At 48.0% G+C, this 19,250-nt stretch overlaps 1 protein-coding gene across 8 annotated transcripts; it reads right to left on the reverse strand.

The window, feature by feature from the left end:
* Nucleotides 1–281: 281 nt before the first annotated feature.
* Nucleotides 282–17,268, reverse strand: LOC120825279 (axin-2-like). Of its 8 annotated transcripts, none has more exons than XR_013450730.1 (12): nt 16,783–17,268; nt 14,379–15,356; nt 11,886–12,026; nt 9,156–9,258; nt 7,229–7,369; nt 6,238–6,659; nt 5,973–6,122; nt 5,652–5,885; nt 5,416–5,520; nt 4,729–4,854; nt 3,478–3,592; nt 282–2,141 (listed from the first exon to the last, which is right to left on the reverse strand). XR_013450730.1 is itself a non-coding variant. In XM_078080535.1 (11 exons), the coding sequence occupies exons 2-11, from the start codon at nt 15,242–15,244 to the stop codon at nt 2,015–2,017; spliced, it is 2,415 nt and encodes an 804-aa protein (XP_077936661.1). In that variant the 5' UTR covers nt 15,245–15,356; nt 16,783–17,268; the 3' UTR covers nt 282–2,014. The 8 variants fall into 8 exon arrangements, 3 of the variants coding, with proteins under 3 accessions (XP_077936661.1, XP_077936660.1, XP_077936662.1); XR_013450729.1 differs by having other exon boundaries at nt 16,189–17,239; XR_013450733.1 differs by having other exon boundaries at nt 2,063–2,141; nt 5,416–5,509; nt 16,189–17,239.
* Nucleotides 17,269–19,250: the final 1,982 nt, after the last annotated feature.

Here is a 19,250-nt window from a genome sequence, read left to right on the forward strand (position 1 = left end):
CTCTTTTGTCCAAGAGGCCGTGCGTACAGCCTGGAGTAGCACGAGGATCTGCAAATGATTTTTATGTTCAGTACCAGTCAAGATACATTTTCTCATTCAATGAGAAAGTGTTTGCAGACCTCCGACCGGTACTGTGTTATTCCTGCACCGTTTCACTCAGAATCCAGGATTCTCTCAGACCACGGTGTAAGAAAGTGGATATCACAACGCATCAGCAGTGCTGTGAGAACGATTTAAAGGTGATTGTCAATCACAATGCAAAAAAATCCAAGCACAACAGCTTTTCATTTGAAAAATATAAAACTTTAATAAAGGCTACATCTCTCAATAATTACAATAATTATAGGTCCATGTAAATCTTTAAATGAAACTCTTTATATAATGTATAATTTACAGTTTAGTTATAATGGAAAAAAAAGGCTGTGGTGTAAAAACAACAACAACAAAAAAACATGATTACAGGATATTATTAAAAGCGTAAAAATATCTTTTCAACATAAAACCCTTCTGAAAACCAAGGGATATATAATAAAACCCTGAAACAGGGTAGCACATGGTATGGCATCCATGTAGGCACAGGTGCTGTACTCATTAAACACCAGAGATAATGTGTGTGTACTGTTTGTGTACAGTATGTGTGCATCACAACGTCAGTATCCATACTTCAGAATGCATAATTACAAGGTATACAGGAGCTCTGCTATATACGATGCCAATGCAACAACATTCATAGGATATTGGAGCCATAATTCTTCAATGATCAGGGGTTTTTTCTTCAGTTTTTTTTGACACACTATCGACCCGAACTTGCTCTTGTTACTTTAGTGTGCGGGCTGTAAACACTGCCGTTATTAACTGGTAAAGCTTGTGCTCCAGGTCTCCTCTGTGTGTGTGTGTGTGTGTGTGTGTGTGTGTGTGTGTCTGCAACTGCTTTTAACCCCCCCAAGCCCCCCTCCCTCGTGCAATGCCTGGTTTACAAACAAAGGCACAACACAAAAGATTGAGCTCAGTCGCCTGACTTGAGAGAAAAAGACAGGGAGGGGGAGGGAAATGAAACACTAGCAGGGACAAACGTTGAGAAATCATCAGCAGCATATAAGACTGGGATTGACCATCAGAATAGAGGGGGGGGGGGGGCGCCTCGGACGACACCACTGCTAAGGTTGTTAGTTTGGATCAGACAGGAGGGCTTACAAGGCTATGGGAGGTGCTAGGCTAGTGTCACATCCTCTGTGTAAAGTAAAAACGGACAAAAAAACAAACACCACCACAGTATTCTCCCAACATTCAAAGCAGCTTGCCCATTGGCTGGAATAGGGAGGAGGGAGGAGAGGGAGGGGGGGGGGGTCACACAGGTTTTTAAAAACAGGGAGTGGGTTTTTTTTTCTTTTTCAATAAATACTTAAAAAAAAAGTAATCTCAAGACAAAAATCATCTATATATAATACATGTATATATACATATATGCATGTATGTATATGCACATGTACAGACGTTTTTTTGTAACGATGTTGGAACTTTAAGAGCAGGTTGGTGGCAACGTGTCTTCAGCGCCTGCCGGTCCGTTGCACTTGGCGTGAACACATCACCAGTCTTTCATCATAACGTAACATCTACATCTTCAGTGGTTATATTCAAGAAGAGGGGGGGGGGGGTCCCCCCCAACTGGCCTCCAATCATCTCCATCTTCTTCATCATCATTCTTGTATTGGTCATGTATAAGTCTTTTTGTGTCATTCCCTTGTGTTTCTAAGGCTGATTGGTTGATAAAGTCAGGGAGGGGCGGCGCCTCCTCTGGGTTCGACATACTTCATTGGCTCGTCTTCCTTCAAACACTCCTCTTGTGCTGGATATATTAACTCTGTTTAGCTTAATATTAAGAAATAGAAGAAAAAATAATAACAGGAGTCCAGAGTATGTTTTGTTAATTACAAAGAGTCTCTAGCTCATCTTTTTTAGGGACAGTTTAGCTTTTGGTTGGGGCGGTGTTTGTTGGTTGGCAACAAGGTGGCTCTTAGTCCATTCTCTCCACCTTGCCCAGAACCTTGCCCTCGTACATGGGCAACACAGTGGCGTCCTCCCACACCTCCTCGAACACGGCACCACACTCAAACTCATCACTGGCTTTCTTGAAGTAGTACCTGAAGAGGAAAAACAAAGAGAGGGAGAGAGAGAGGCCCGTGATTAGTAAACGTTGAGTGTAGGTGCACGTGGAAAAAAAAACAAAAAACATTTGAGCTCAAATGAGAACTGACAGGGTGGCAGCAGGAGTGCATCTGATGCATTTCCTCCTGACTTAAACCGCTTTGAGGCACCTACACAACTATTTCCATTTACATGCTCGCGCCCAACTCCCTTCAGTCCAAATCAAACACAAACAAACACTCTCATAGCCAGAAATGGATCCTGCGCAAAACAACTTAGTCATAGCCTTCAATGCCATCCCTGCACACTTCAAAGGCAGAGCCTGACTCCACATCACACCGCCGCACAAACAGAGCTGAACCCTCCGTTTAAACACTCCCCATGATGATTCCAGCTGCTGGAAAAAGCCGGCTTGTGTGTGTTCATCCATGTGTGCTTTTCTCCTCCGCCACCGATGGCCATTCTATAGATGCCTCTCTGTCCTGCAAGGTCTTATTAAAGCTGAACGGTTAATTAGAAGTGGTCTTAAGGCTGCCCGCCCTTCTCTATCTGTTCAGCAATGACCCCCCCCCCCCCCGTTCTGTGTCTCCATGGCTTCTAATTGGGCTGGCTGTCAAATGAAGGCCCTTTCTGTCACACACAGGATGGCGTTTCAGGTGCCTGAGAGTCTGCTTGTGACTGCAAGAACACTCGCGCTCTTATCCACACTCGCCATCTCTCACACACACACACACACACACACACACACACACACACACTTTGGGCTGTTTTCCGATCACCAGCGGAGAATGGAGGAAAAAAAAAAGGGGGAGCGGCAAGCGAAGGAAGCAGGGGAAAGTGGTGTGCGGGCCTGTCTATGGCCCGGCGAGTGGTGTGGGATAGGTTGAATGTGGGCCGAGACTGAGAGGGTTTACCCTGGGAGGGGCGGGGGAGGGATGAGGGAGGGGGGGGGGACCGCTCAGACAGTCTCATAGAGGTCACAGGTCGCCTAGCTAGCCCACTCTCCTTCCTCTCTCAAGCAGAGATAACTCCCAGGGTTAGCTTGGTCCCAGTGACTGTGAAGTCTCCTGGAGCTCCTAATGATTCCTCCTCTCTACTTTCAACCCAGCAAAGGATCAGCAGGAGGGGATTTAATGATAAGCTTTGTAATGGAAAAATGTTGCCCATGTGTGTCTGTGTTGGAAATACAAACAAAAAAGAAAAGAGGAGAATAAAATAAAAAAGCTGTTTTATGAGCGATTGCTCAGCTAAGTCATTCAAACAACACATTGAAGGAGGCGCGTACAAAAAGTGCACATAGTTTTATTTGCCATGTTGATTGTAATTACATACCAACATAGGAGGAGGTTGCGTTACCACAGCTGCAAGACTTTCTACTCAAGTGTGCCGCAATGTGTCGCAGGGGGGGGATGGATTTGTTTAAGGATACGGCATTTCAGCAAAGCTTCTACAACAGAGAAAAGTTTGGGATTTAGCCTTTTCATCTTCATTAGTAGAAACCAAATAAATGCGTTGTCCTTCACAATGTAATTGATTCAGGGTGCTTTTATTTTCACTCACAAATGGTTCAAAGTCATCACTTTGTTTTTACAGAGTGAGACGGAGTGACAGAACGAGTCTTACTATTGGAACATGTTTTATGTGGCAGGATTTTTCTCTCCCTCTGCAACATCTGGCACTAATATGGTCTGGCAGCGCTGCAGCGTACTGTTCTCCACTGTACCGCTGCCATGTCCAAATTAACCAACTCCACACATTCTGCTGCCATTGAAGCCAGACGCTTCATCTCCACCTCCCCCTTCTTATTCCTGCTGAAGAGTTATGGGATAGCAGCGGTGCAATGACTTGTTTGCAGGCCTTCTCTCTTGCCTAACAAGCAGATGTGGCTGTAACGTAGCGCTGATGTCATGGGCATGCAGACTTTGTGTCTTTTCAGGGACACACAACCTGTGCAGCACTAAACCAGTTAATGAATAAGTCCTGGACGCTCTCATTTAAATGTTATCTAATGTTTTGAATTGTTGAATAATTCCTGACTTTGTTTAGCAACCCCCCCATCTTCTGACATTGACGGGGGGCATTTTGGCTGTGTGAACGGCAATCATAGATTAACAGAAGACGGTTCACGGGGCACGGTTCACGTTTGATTTTAATGTCTGATGCAATAGTGTGGAGGAGGAATTTGAAGTCCTCGCGATGGTCTTTGTGCACTAAATAAAATGGCCCGGTCTTCAAAGCCATATTTATTAAGGCTGCCTTACTATGGAAATCAGTACCAGATGTGGGGGGAAAAAAAGGATTGCGCCAGAGCCCCTCTCCCCCCACCTCCCACCCTCTTTCTGTAAGCTCTGAATATAGCGGATCAGGCCGATTTCCTTTCAACCATCAGGCTCCAGTATTTCACACTGCCACTCAGCAGACAAGCATAAACAAGCACAATAAGAAATGCACATACATGCACAGATAACTAATCCCGCTCCGGCACCGCCCTCGTCCAAACGGGTGTGAATAAACATCTGTCCCGGGCGTGAGCCAGTGCTGCGATTTGTGTGCTGTCGCGTGTGGCGAGTGGCTCATAATTACCGGTAGTGGCCTTTCTTGCTGAGCTGTTCCTTGAAGTGTCCCAGGGTGAGGCAGTGGGTCTTCATCATGCTGCGATAAGGAATCTCCTCACCGCAGAAGAAGTATGTGACCATTATCTCCTTAGACCTGAAAATTAAAAAAAATAAAAATAAAAAACTTGTTTTAAAAAGCTGAACTATTGGTCAGATTGTTGAATGTAGTCACAAAGCATCTTTGGAGTGTAATTAATCTTTCGCCCAAGGGTGGAAAAAAAATGAAAATAAAAGAGGCCTCATAGTCAGGTGGCTTTGGCCCATCATCAAACACAAATGTAAAATGGGGTAAATTAATTTGAGTTACCAGGGGCAACTTAACACAGTTGTGAGTGTGTGTGTGTGTGTGTGTGTGTGTGTGTGTGTTGGGAGACGGGCGGGTAGTTAGGATTCTGTATTAAAGCATGTTTAATCTTAAATGATTAAAAAGCAAGAGAAGAGGAGTTCAAAGACATAGCTGCGCTGACTCACAACCTCTCCCTTTGAAGGGGTGAGCGAGAAAATCAGTGCGGAAGAGGGTAAAAAAAACAAAGAAACCTTTTAAAAAAGAAAAAAGTCTCCGTCGGTGTGAGAAAGCAGATGTGCTAGAATAGCTAGAAAGCAACTGGGAAAGACCGAAAGAAAAAGCAGCTGAAGTATAGAAAGGGCGGCGTACTCGTCTGCTTGGAGTCCGGGGCTGGCCAGCGCGCTGCATCCAGCGGGGACAACAGCTGCTAGATGGCTCTTGTCTTTCTGAAGGCTGCTGGCTCCTGTTGAATGCCTGTTGGAATAACAGACACCAATGAGTAATCTATCACCACATTCGTAGTAAGGGAGTAAGCGAAGCATCTATTTTATTCCAAATGTCGACGATGGGGGAACATGCTGTCAGTTTTGGTTTTGTGCATCTACCTTTGCTTCGGTGGCTTCGAGACCTCTTCCAGTCTGCGGCAGGCCTCCTCAAGCTGTGCCAGGGTGTTTGGTGGGGGCAGGGGGGGCATGGCCGGGTCCTGGATGAACGGGTGGCCCGGGTGGTGGCCGCGGAGGTGAGCCCCACTGCCGATGCCGCCTCCACCCCAAGAGGATGGGGTCCGAGCGGGCAGAGCCTTGGAGTCGAGCGGGCTGGACTTCTTTAGGCCTTGAGTGCTGGTAAGATTTTTAAAAAAAAAGGTCATCATTAGCCGGGAACTCGAGACACGATCAATAATGTGAAAACTCCCGACAGAAACGTACCTGTGTGGCTTGTGCTTGCCCTGCCTCTCGCTCTCTAGGATCCACTGCCAAACATTCTGGGAGCGGTCAGTGGCGTCGAAGGGAAGGCGCGGCGAAGACACGCCCTCGTCGGTGGCTTTGACGGGTCGTCTGGACAAAGTGCTGCAGCGACTAAGAGGGGGGGGGGGGGGGAGAGGAGAGCACCAGGTTAGCACCGTGGAGAAGCTTTACGGTGCTACGGGCCGACTGACAAGCAGTCGCAGCGGTGTTTAGAAGCCACACTCACGCGGGGATGAAGTCGGAATAGTTGGCGCCCCCTGGAGGGCAGAGGCACTGCACGCGCTGAGTCGCCTCGGCCTCGATCTGCTCCTTGGTCTTGAGGCCAGCGTGGTGGTGGTGGATGTAGTGGTGGTGGATGTGCTTAGTGGACGGCTTGCCCGTCACCAGAACCTTGGTGGGCCCGGGATAAGCGCCAAAGAAGGGCCCGCGGCCAGAGGACAGCATGGCGTCCGTCCGGTCCGGGGAGCGCGAGCGCGGCGAGTGCCGGACCACACCGGGTGACTGGCAGCCGGGCGTCTTCAGCACCCGGGACAGGTGCTCGTCCAGGATGGCCTGGGGGTCTTCCTCGCACTGGCTGCCAGACGGGAAGAGAGGGTGATGGAGGGAGGTGCTGCCGGCGAGGTCAACGCTCTCCTCCCTTTCCTCCTCCTGGGCAGGCAAAGAAAAGAGCAAAGGGGGGAAAAAAAGTAAGGCAACTGAGGAAACATTTATACACAGTCACGTGTGGGAAAGGCAGCCAGCACGGGGATTTATGTCTCAACTTAGACCAACTATTCTATCGTCCTCTGAAGTCAGTGAGAGCAAACGCCCGGGTAACTTGATTTGAGTTTCCCTTTTTTGCCGCACTGTTATCTTCGCTAACAGGCTTTGGGTGCGCTTCATCTATAATGCAGAGTGTGCCTGTGCCGCACAAAGAGACTGGCACTACACATACTCAGCAAACGTGCCACTGGAGAGTATCTAAGTGCTAACTATTTGAAGGAGCTTCAAGTGTGTCTAGAAACATAAGTTTGGAAGTTCCTCCGGATGAAGGAGTGGAGGACAGGGAGGAAAAGGGAAGAAGGAGCTACACCAAGACAGACATTCAAATCCCTCGGTCTTTCCCCTGTTCTTCGACATACTAAAGCTAGCTATTTGCGGTGCAATATGGAACTTGGATATAAGTTATGGGTTTCCAAGCGGGAAGCTGTTGAGAACAGGTTTGCGTGCATCCGTACCTCCTGGATCTGCTGCAGCCTCTCCTCCAGGGAGCTCATGGTGTCCTGCTCTCGCTTGAGCTTCTCCAGCCGCGATATGAGCTGGGCAGCAAAGTCCGAGGGCTCGATAGGGGTCATCTCCTTAGGCAGCCGGTGTGTCCTCTGCAAGATGAAAAAAAACACAGGGGAAAGGACAAACTGAGTGTGTGTGTGTCTGAGGTTGCAATCGGCTGCATTAATCCACCGTCCCATCTCGCTCCAAAAAAAGCCCGCTCCTATTCCAAAAGCCCCTAATCCAGATGCCCTTGCCCTCGAGCGAACCTGAACCTTCTCCCCGGCCCGCCCCTCCCCCAGATCTTCCCATACCCAGTGCCCTTGGCAGTGCCAGGCTGGTGGGTGAGCAGGAGAGAAGGGGGGGGGCGATGGCGGGGTAGCAGTTGGTCCCGCTCGGAGGGGAGGCCCCCTGCCTGCACCCTCTGTAGCCCGACCAAGCCATCAGCCAGGCAGCCTCTGAAGTCAGCAAACTTCAAAGGGCCCTTGTCAAACATCAAACGCACACTAGGGGTGGGAGGGACACGCGGCTTTAAATCTCTGAATAAAAGCAAGATATCGACGGAGAAGAAAGTGAGGAGAGGGGAATAAAAAAAAAAAATGGAAAAAGGGGAGGGAGAAGAGGGGGGACAAAATGAACGGCATGAAGAAAGAGGAAGAGGATAGAGATGCGCGTTGGTGAAGTGGCGAAGGAGGCCGAGAGAAGCAGGAGGAGAAATAGGGAGGGAGTCAAATACTGGGAAGATCTGAGGGGAAGTAGTAATTTATTTGCCGGCTGCATGCAGGGCAGCTCGGAGGTACTCTAGTCACATTATCCTCCTTTTTCTTCAACTATATGCACCGGCTTCGCTCGCTCTCCCTTTTTTTACTTTTTTCTGTTATTTGGCACACTGGCTTTCTTGATTTTGACTTTTTTTTTTTTTTTTTTTTTGTTGTTGTTGCTCTCATCTCTTTGTAGACGCGATGAAGGGAAGAAGAAGAAAGGCAAGCAGAGCTGCTGGCAAAGGAGCGCCAGCCCTGCACGGGCCCCTGCTGCCTGGGGCTGGTGCATCATGGGAGACAGAGCCATCTCCAAATCAGGAGGGAGACATTAAAGGAGAGCAAGTGGGAAAGGAAAAGAGAGAGAGAGAGAGAGAGAGAGAGAGAGAGAGAAAGGGGCGGAAGAGACCGTCAATTGCATGCACACACAAACTCGATAGACGGATACCTGTGTTTGGATTTTGAAGACAAAATTATTTTACATTTTCTTTTGCCTCGAAATGGACCCACCATCTAACCGGTGTCAGTCTGCCATAACCCAGTTCCTTAAACATCCCCAACATTGCTTCAGCGGGTCTTTAAAAATCATGAATTCAAAGTACACGCGCCGTATGACCTGAATATTAACAGGAACAGACATCAGGTTGGGAGTAGACGAAAAGTGGGACTGAGCGGTGATTTGGCTTCTAACTGTCCTGATAGTCAGTTCAAAGAGGAATCTTAATGTTGAATTTAATAATTACCACTAACACCATACCAGTTATTTTTTGAAGCTATCATTGACGCGTGAAAACATGATACTACAGTAACTGAGACAGAACACCAAGATGACAATATAAGTTTATATTTACGGCCTCAAGAAGCTTCTGGGAAGGAGAGGGAGGGGGGACGGGAGGGGGGACAGCAGCAGCAGAAGAAGTGGTATGCTAATCCTGCCTTTCATTTACCCTGGCTTTTAAATGAAAATGAGCCAGGGAATGAAATATAGTATTCTGTCACAACATGAGCTCTGAAAAAAAAAAAAAAATAAAGCACAGCTCCTCGAGGGAATCGGGACCCAGTTGTCTGTCAGCTTGTAAAAGTTTGAGCTTAGCGCATTACAAAAAGAGGAAACACTGAGGCAGGAAGTGGGACTTACAGGAAAGTGGGGTAGCGTTATTTGGCCATTGATTTTGACACTGCGATGGATTTCTCGCTGGAGTTGCTTCTTAGTGCCCAGCTTATACGGAGGGATTCCATCTCTGTTGAAAAAACAAAAAAAGCATTTGCATGTTAAACACAACGACCCCTAGAAATGAATCTTACATAAAATGAATTTAGTGTTATTTTTCATCATCTAATTGCAACTCTTTTATGCGGGTCCACAATCCCTCCACAGCGCCTGTTGGTGCATTAGCACCATTAGCCAGTCGTTGTGCAGAAAGAGCCCTCAGGAGATCATTGAAGTGACCGACACAACGCCGCTCAGTAACCACCCACTAGGCACATTACCTCTAAATCAAAAGGCCACACAGCCCTTGAAGCCAAGGCAACAAAAACACACATAACAAAACACACCAGAACAATGGCGGAGATATGCTAAACATCCCACTGTGGGCTTCAAAAGGAGAGCCTCACTGATAACAGTGCTCGGGTCCTTGTAAACTCTGACAGCGGTTGTTTAAAAAGCAGACAAATTAACGGGCGACTCGCCGGCTGGGAACTACAGCAAGCTCGCAAAAGGCTGCTTCGGTCCTGCAGGCTTGGTAGCTCTGACAAATTAATACAGAGATTTATCCCGGAATTCAAAATAGTCTCCGGACAATTTAGCATTTATTCTCCAATTTTCATTTCGGGCTCTGCTAGCTTTTTGCAGTCAGCTGCCACTTAAGCTGGGCCAATTATCGTGGCCGTTTTGGCTGCTCAGAAGTGTCTGACCTAGCCCAAACGCTACTTCTTCTGCTGCCTCTTTGAAATCTCACACTCATGCACATATGCACCCACTGCCATCTTCGTTTGGCAAGCACTGTGCTGCGAGCCTCTGATCTCAGCAACATCAAAAGGCTGGTTTGTAAGATAAGGTAATGTTTGAAGTTGGTGCAGCAGCATTCCCCAGCGTCCAAGTAAATCCATAAATAAGATATAAGCAAAAAGAGAAAAAGAAGTCCCGCCGCTCCCCTCCCTCCCCCCCTCCTTCCGCCCCCCTCTTCCCCAAATCCTTCTCTTCTTGTTCTTTATCTGGGAAATGAGATTCAAATTCGCAGTGTGCCTTTTAGCCGCTGTGAAAGAACACACTAATAGTAGGTGCGTGTTTTATTGACATCACTTCCGCGTGCCGGAGAAACAAAAAGAGAGGGCGAGCGCAGGACAGATCCTTGATATTAAGACGTCACGCTGTTTAACACTGAATCCAAGTTTTTTTTCTGCACTCCCCTAAACAAGCCTAAACGGAAATGTGACTTTCGCAAGTCAGAGTGACGTTATCTGGGGGAATCAGACACTGGAGGCCAAGCTGCTGACATCAGCCGCGTTGCAGCACGCTTCTTGTGGGCGGAGCCTACAAACTGTCCCCCCCCCCCCGGAGAGTAAGGAAGAAACACAGGGAACTCTTCAAAAGTCAAACCCACCACCCCCCCCCCCCCTCAAACTCGACGCGGTGATGCGTCTCAAACCAACCACCATGTTTTTTTTTTGTTTTTTTTTTATCAATCCAAAGCGTCTCCTCCCCGGACCGACCATGTGACGGCCGGCTGCTTTGTCCAGGTTGGGGAAAAAAGCGAAAAACAGCCGTGGGCTCCTTCATGGTTTCGTGGGCCCTTACTTTATGGGGATCTCCTATTCAGTTGTGCAAGTCATTTTCAAAGCAGCCAGCCACCCTCTTATCCCCCTAAGCTCCCCTCACCTAACAATAGGCTGAAAGCGATTCAGTTAAGCCCTTTATACTGCGTGCACTTTATTTTCTCACTCCCTTGCACTTCGAGCCCAAGCACTCCTGCTATTGGCTCCAGCGGGTGGAGGAGAGGGCCTGTGGAGGGTTGGGGTGGGTGAGGTGATTTCTTTTGGGGTGGGGTGGGGTGGGTGCCCTAGTCTGGCCAGGGGGGAGTTCCTCATGCCTTGTCCCAAGGTCTAGAAATGAGTAACCCCTGTGAAAGCCTCACAGACACATGATCTCAGCACGCCGCAGAGGCCAGTGGCAGGAAACCGACCCACCATGTGAGTAAGCCTCCTTTCATTTGGTGCCAACATTTTTCAATGAGTTTGTCTTGAGGCCCGAATGGCCATTTCCCTCCCCCTCTCCTCCAGCTCTTCAAAGGGAAAAAGCGATTAGATAATATGAAAAAACAAGTCTGTTGTGGCAGAAGGGTGGGTGGGATAGATACATTTCAAACTTTGAGGAAAATGAGGCAACGCCCCACCCACATCAAGACCCTTTTTTTTTTTTTTTTTTTCACCCGTCTCTCCAGCCTGCAACTCATCAGAATAGACTTCAAAAGATCCTCAGACGTAATGACTTTCCCAGAGTTGTCTCCCTGGAGGCCGCAGTAACAACTACACATTAATAGAATTACCTGGAGTCAATCATAGGGGATAATTAAAATACATTACGGACCATTATTTCGCAACAGTGCATTCCCTGGCCTCAGGAAATGCTGACTCTGTTGGACTACAAAGGCCAAATATTTTTCTTCACACCCCTAGACTGTTCCCTGGACAGCTTTTTGACAGAACGGTGTTCCAGGCCCGTTCAGATACTATTGAAACAAATCAAACTTAGCGCTGTAGCCAGAGTCTACTGAATGGAAATGAGTCCTTTTGACGTTGCTCCATAAGTGAAATGAAACAGAGACATTTGCCTTTTTGGATTTCAATAACAACAAAAAGCACTTACACACTACTGTCCGTCATGGACATGGAATCGTCTGTCATAGCATCACTGGAGATCTCGCTGTCGTTGGCACTGGTGGCGGGGGCAAAAATGTAGCCGGAGTTGACGAAGTAAGGGCTGGCAGGGTCTCCTCTACGGTGGGACCTGTAAAGAGACCCAAAAGAAAAGGTTGGCCATGATTTAATGTCATGTCCCTTTTGGCTATTGTGTTGGAAGAAGACAGAGTATCTGACAGCTGTATTGAGTTTGCTTGCTTCATCTTCCCCCCCTTTTCTTTTCTTCATTTTTTTTGTCAATTCCTGTAATTAAAATAATTTTCCATGCGACTTTTGGGTGCCAAAGGAATGTGACAGCAATATTAAACATGGAGCTATGGGTTCTCTTATTTATTACGACTCTTTCCCTTCTTTGACGCCCCCCCCTGCCCATACAGGGGTTGTGTGTGTGTTGGGGGGGTTGGAGTGGCTGAAGTGAGCAGCCTGCCTGTGTTTGGGTGAACAGCAGCATTTCACCTCTTCTCTCATGTGCGATCGGCACACCCTTTCGTGTTGGGACACTCCTGCACTCTCTCTTTCCCTCTCTCTATCATCCAGTCTGGGGGGGGGGCGGCTCCTTTCCTTCCCAAAGTCTCTCTCTCTCTCCCTCCTCTCTGTCTCTCTCCTCTCTCCTGCTGTGTTGCATTCCTGTTTCAGTAGTGAAGGGGGGTGGACGAGGAAGAGGGAGGGAAGAAGAGGAAGGGGGAACTTGAGCTTTAGAGGAGAGGGAGGGAGGGAAAGGGGGAAGGAGGGCCCCTTTCTTTATGAGAATGCCTTCTGCCGCGAGTGCTGAGAGGAGAACCCCAGCCTGACTAAAGCCGTAGGCCCCCGAGCACAAACCTGACCTTTGGAAGGTCCGCGCAAAGAGTCAGGTATTTAGCACAGCTGGGCTCTCTGTACCCCCCCCCCCCCCTGCTCTCTTTCTCCATCTCTTTTCTTTCATGACCCCCCCCCCCTCCCTCTTGTCTCTCCCTGTCTCTCTCCAAAGCATGCTTAGTCTCTGTCAGACGGTGTCTCTCCAGACATGAAAGTGCTGGATAGAAAAGAAAGGAGAACACTGAGACACCGGCGCACAGTGTGTGCACGCCAACGTGGGGATCGGCGGTTGGAGCCGCGGAACTGAGCTCAGGATGTTTTGTTGTTGTGTTCTTCTATCACTTTGGAGTCGGGCTTTGGAGGTTTTCTCAACTAAAAAAAAAAAAAGAGGGGAAAAAAAGGAATCTGTGCAATGGCAAAATTAGTTCCACATGTTTGAGATGGAAATTGGTTGACCTAAAGAGATGGTGAGGGGCATGGGGGGGGGGGGGCTCTACCTCCCAATTTTCTTTCAGTAAAAAAACAAGAACGTGGAGGGATCACACCAGGAAACCAGGAGATCCCCACATGTCAACAAACTGTGTGCTTATTGGTTCCTAACCCTTTCAAGAAAATGAGTAACTGTGCTGTGACGTTATCTGACATCTGCTCACATGAAGGATAAAATCCTCAAGGGAGTGTTTAGGTTTGAGTTATGAGACTCAGTCGACTTGTTGTTGTGTTTTACTATGCAACTAGTAAATCATGGGAAATACGGTTGTTGTTTTTTTTGTTAAATTCCCAGTCACACTAAATGTTTCATGAACTTGTACTTTTCTACCAAACCACAAGCGCGGGGACGCCGTTCAATCGACTGCGTCCAGATGTGCGGACGAAGCTGAGTGAAAAACTTTTTAGTGCCCTTTGATGCGTAAAAAAAATCCACTTCTTCAAAATGTTCCTGTCTTGACAAGATTTCAGCTGTTGGACAAAGTGTGGGACGAGCGCTCAAAAAAAAAAAAAAAAAAAAAAAAAACTGCTTTCATCTCTGACCAAGAGAACAATATCTCCGCTTGGCCAAAGACTGCTCCCTTAAACTCCCTCTTATTTATTTGTTTTCTTCTTTCCAGCCGTTTCTTTTTAGAAGAGATTGTGTGATAGTAAACAATAACTATGTGGCTTTGGAGTAGAGAGAGAGAGAGGAGAAAACAAGCAGCATAACTTTACAATAGCATCACACTGTTTCATGTAGCTTTAACAGACAGCGACTTGGTGTCTGAATTCGTGCCTGAACCGGAGGAAGCGTTTCAAAGCACAGGAAACTTGGGCAAGCCAGCAGAGGGCTGCCTGCAAGACACCATTTACTTAAAAGGAAGCCTCAGATCCATTGATGTTTTTCTTTCTTTTTTCTTTTTTTTTCCTACCCACCCCGCCCCTCTGCCCCTCCAAACCCTTGACTAACTGCAAGGCAGGGGGGCGCAAACACACACACACACACACACACACACGTTCCTCCGAGACGCTTTGATCGCGCGCCTGTATCTCTTCCTTTCCGCATTTGTGAGAAACCGCCAACTGCCACAGTTTTAATAACTAATGACGGAATCACACGAGTAAGCACGAGGCTACTAAAAGCACTAAAAGGCAACAACACGCATGCGCCTACCTGCAACTGTTCTCCAGCACTTCGGCGGCGGTCCGGATGGTGGCCGTGGCGCGCAGCGCTTTCGCGGACAGTCCAACCACGGAGCCCAAGGCTTTCGCCTTCAGGTCGTTACAACTCCACTCCTCTTCCTCCAGGAGGGGAGGAAGGTATCCGCACATCAGCTTCAGGCTGCCGAGGCCGCCGTGGTTCATGTACGCCGCGTTCTCGCAGCCCGCGCGCACGTATTCGAGGTATATGTCAGAGGTCAAAAACATCTGGTACGCGTTCTCCTCCATGTTGGACTGAATCTCCGTCTGCGCCTGGTCAAACATGGCGGAGTCTATCTGCTGCTTCTTAACGCTGTCCCGTATGAAGGTCTTGGTGGCGGGCTTCATCTGCTTGGCGACGATGCTGTTGTTCTCGATGTACCGCTTGAAAATAACTTTGGCGACTCGCGCCGTCTTGCTGTCCTTTAAGTCCATCTGCCGGAAGCCGTTGCAGGCGAACCAAAAGTCCAAAGTGTCCACGCAGTTCTCCCGCTCCAAAAAGGTCCTGAAAAGGTGAGCGCCGTCCTGGTCGCCCAGGAGGAAATGCAGAGACTTGGTCCACCGGACTAAGGGCGAGTCCGGGGACGCGCTGCCCTCCGGCTCCCCGAGTCCATCCTCGTTCCTCCGCGGCGCGCAGCCGGGAGGCGCGCAGGCGGCAGCGGCAGCAGCGGCGGCGGCGGCGGCGGCGGGGGGGCTCTCTTTCACCTTGCTGTGGGCTCTCATTTTGGAAGATCTGCTGGGGTTGTAGCATGACGCCTCTCCCTCCTCCCCCGGTACCGGAGGACGAGGAGCATCTTCTCGGAAGCTACTGCTGATGTGCTCCGTAAGCGCCCTGCTCATGGCTCCAGCTCCGGTTGCCGTGTGAGAGTGCCGTCGCGCCTCCAACCGAGCTCCAGCCTAATCCTCCTCACTCTCTGGAAGCAGCGGGGGAGCTTCTCAGCTCCTCTTCACTCTGAAACACAAAGTATTGATCTAATCAAAGCCGGATCCTGCTGAACTTCAAAAGAAAGACATCAAGTAAACAGTCCCTTTCAAAAAAAAAAAAAAAAAAAAAAACCTCGCCGGGTTCACAGAGGAAGGAAATATGAAAGGCTCTTTTTTTTCGTTTCATTTATCTATTTATAATCTAAATGAGAGATCAACCTACATTCTCGACGCGCATTGATCTGTCACATCAAGAATTACATTTTTCTTTTTTTACAAGTAATCATCTCACACGCGTTCTTCGCCCAAACCCGCGTTCTCACAACTACTGTGGCTTACACGTGTTTTCCTAACGAGTCCGTGTCACAGGCTTCAACTCCAATTAATTCCCGATCTGCTTCGGACGACCGTACTCTCCCCCTGCCTGCATGGCGCGCACACGCACGGTCGCCTTCACTCGGGAGACCACACTTGTTCCGCCATCCGAGACGAGATGTAAACGCACCCGATCGGCACCACAACGACCTCAAACCGTTTGGTAAATGTACGAGGGGCTAAAAAGTCAGTCGCTCGTGCGTAAATGTACGCGATCAATCGTCTTACTGGATATTATTAAAGCAATAGAACGCGCACCGACGCGCTACACGTACACCATGTAAATAACCTCTGTGTTTCAATAGGAGCCTCAGCGCCCAAATCCAAAAGAGACTTGTTTCCTTAACCGAGATAAACTCAATAGTCACATATCCGACACGATCAGAAGCTTCATGCAGTCTCAATCGTGCGATGTGAATCTAATAAAAAAAGAAAAGAATCCACTTGTGCCGTCCACAATGAGCGTGCGTAAAAAACCCACCTACCATCGCAGAGCATATCCAGCCGGAGTCCAAACCCGTGGAAAAGTTGAACTATTACTCCGGTTTACAGTAGAGTCTAATACGGTCCCAAACTCTCCGCGCGGTAATCCAGCACAAAGAACACGCGACTACTCAAAGGCTTCGCCGTGCCACATGCGTCCTAATGCCGCTTGCAGGGGGGGAAAGCACGCGCTGTAGTTTGATGTACCCTGTCCCATTCAACAACTGACCCCGGAGTAGGCAGGCTCAGTCCTATGTAGATCATCGGGGGTGTCAAAATCTGGAGGAGGTAAAAGGGGAGGTGGAGAGGGAGGAGGGGGGGCTCTGGGCTCCGATTGAAGAATACATCCCACTTTCCTTTCCCAGCAAGAAGACGCACCACCCGACAAATATTCGTGTTTTTTTTTTTAATCTGAGCTACACACACACACACACACACACACACACACACATATATAAGCTTCTTATCTATCTCACCGTATTTCTCGCCCACAAACAAGAAACATAGCCCGCATTTCTCAACTTCAAAGCTCGGCAGCAGCACATCAAAGCGGCCAAGAGAGGGGGCCTGTGGAAGGGCTTTCCCTAACAACTCACCGTCCATGTTACCCGGGCAGCCTCCCTGCGCTGCAGCGGGGAAAGTGAAGGACGCTCCAAAACAACCCGCCTTTGACTGCTACCGCTCCTCTGCCCAGCGCCGTCCTGTCACACTGGACGCGGGGAGTTTTAATGCAGCTGCAAATAAAGGAAGAGAAACGTTTCGCCCTCGACTCTCTGGTTCTCCCCCTCCTCCTCCTCCTCCTCCTCCCTCCTAGGTGGTGTTTGGAGAAGTCGCACAGGCTGGCGGTGTAGATCCTCCGGGCTGTTTCTAAAACAACTGGGCTCAAGGTTTAACTGCGGACTTCAAAGCAACGAGCCGCTGTCCTGGTCCCGGAAGGTACATACAAACACAGCGCCTCGCCTTCAGCCAGCAGCCGATGACACGAAACAAACGTGAAGCGAACTAGTGAAGTTAAAAAAAAAAAAAAAAAGAACGAGAAAAGGCTACGACTTATAAGGATTTCTCCATCCAACTGTTCCTCGTGCGCAACACCAGGCGTCGAGGCGTTTATTAACGTGACATGCACTTTTTCAAGACAAGGATTTTACACGTGTGCCAGGACCTTATCAAAGACCGGCGCGGTGCAGCGAACATAGCGAGGCTTTAAGAAGTGAGCGATGCGTCTCGCTTACGTTACCGAACGCAAACACAGCGAACTACAGCCATGCGCTTGTTGCCTCTGGCCCCCCACGATAAGAGGGAGTTTAGTGCGTTCACGTTGCTGAGGAGTCGTGGTTTATGCTGTTTTCACGGTTAATTCTGCGGTGTGTTGTACAGCAAGATGTTCCTTTTTCTCAATTCTTTAAATTCATGGTTTAAGCACAGGGAGTTTTATCGCATTATCCGTGTTATTTCTTTATCAGAGGATGGGGAGTGACAGTTGAGAATGTGGGTTTAAATATGGATATAATATGTCCACAATGATTTTAAACATTTTTCTTTTTAATTTTAGAACTTGCTAATAATCCTACAGACAGTGTAACTGTCAAAAACTGTAAATATTAGCCACAGGCTTTTAGCCACAAAGATGTCAACCTAACACACTTGCCAGTTCCACATGGAGCGAAAATGGCACAGCATGACATTTTGATTGAAATTGGACAGAGAGCAAAGGCAAGAGCTGTTCTCTAGTCTTTTAATTCACATGACTTCCCTAATGTCATTGTGACAGAATCTTAAAGAGTGGGTTAGACAGTGATCCAATCCCATGCTACTTCAAAGGCTATATTGTCCCTTTGATGTTGAAAATCAACTTTAAAAGGAGAATATAATTATATAGGTCAGAAGATTCAAATTCCTAAAACTCTCATGGTGGTACAGGGTAAGGAAATTAACAAACTCCAACTTCTGTGAATTCCACAAGTGGCGATTAATTCATTATGAGTTATGCATCTAGAAGTACAAGCATGCTACAGTATGTAGCGGTTTCTGTCTAGATTCATAGTTGAGTCTTTGTACATTTGTCCAAATCTGGAGATTTGTCCCCATGGCGCGGAGTACAAATACTACAGCCTTTTTCTTTTCAATTTAGATGCTCAATACTTTCTCACGGCATCCTGCAGCCAACTAGTACATTTCAGTTGTGACATATGTTGCTGAGGAATTTTAACACATGCCAGATTTCTTACAAAAATGTTCAATTGCATGCCTTTTTTGTCTTTTTGGGTAAATCACAGGAGTCTGGCTGACTGCATTGACATCTTGCCAACCACTTCCTGCCCGCTGTGAGATAGTCTGGTGATTCATTCCAGCTTGTTTTAAATGAGAATCTTTTCAGAGATTTTTCATTGCAAGGTGTTATAACAAAGCCGCTTGATAGCGGCCGGTAGGGTGTCTTTCTGTCTCTGTTTGTGTGCGCATTCATGTGTATGACAAACTACGAAGGGGTAATTCATTGCCTCTGTTTATACCGGAGGGCCGTGCAAAACAAACAATGCTGCCACAAATCCAAACAATCCAGCAACCAAAATGCACAAAAAGCCTCCAACACTTTGCAACGGGAAGTGCGAGATGGAACACCGAATCCCCAAAATGGGTCAGCGGCGTTCGCAGGGCACTGCGCTGATCATTACATTACAGGTCATTTATCAGACGCTTTTAACCAAAGCGACTTACATTACACTTTAAACCCATGGCTTTTTTTCACATTTTGCCAGGGGAGCAATTAGGGGTTCGGTGTCTTGCTCAGGGACAGCCTGGACTCGAACCACCAATCTCGTGCTCCCCAGCACACCTTCTCTAACCCCTGCACCACGACGGCCCACATCCCCTGATCAGCCGGGGATCAAATTAAAGCAATGAAATATGTGGCCGTATTGTTATCTGCGCGCTAACTTCTTTAAAGTCAGCTTTGAAAGGAGAATTGAGATACAAGAGGGGTTATAAAATGTAATTTTTGAAGTAAGTGCAGGACAATCTTAAAAGTGAGATATTTCCCATTCAGGATAAGACGCTATCGTCACTC

Source organism: Gasterosteus aculeatus, chromosome 9 (assembly GCF_964276395.1).
Source record: "Gasterosteus aculeatus chromosome 9, fGasAcu3.hap1.1, whole genome shotgun sequence".
Classification (NCBI taxonomy): Eukaryota; Metazoa; Chordata; class Actinopteri; order Perciformes; family Gasterosteidae; genus Gasterosteus; species Gasterosteus aculeatus.

Excerpts from the sequence above, each read along its gene's own strand:
- LOC120825279 (XM_078080535.1), bottom strand. The coding sequence starts at position 15,244 with ATGAGCAGGGCGCTTACGGAGCACATCAGCAGTAGCTTCCGAGAAGAT. Across the intron at positions 12,027-14,378 it reads GTGCTGGAGAACAGTTGCAG|GTCCCACCGTAGAGGAGACC; the intron begins GTAGGCGCATGC and ends GTCTCTTTACAG. Across the intron at positions 9,259-11,885 it reads TCCATGACGGACAGTAGTGT|AGATGGAATCCCTCCGTATA; the intron begins GTAAGTGCTTTT and ends TTTTTTCAACAG.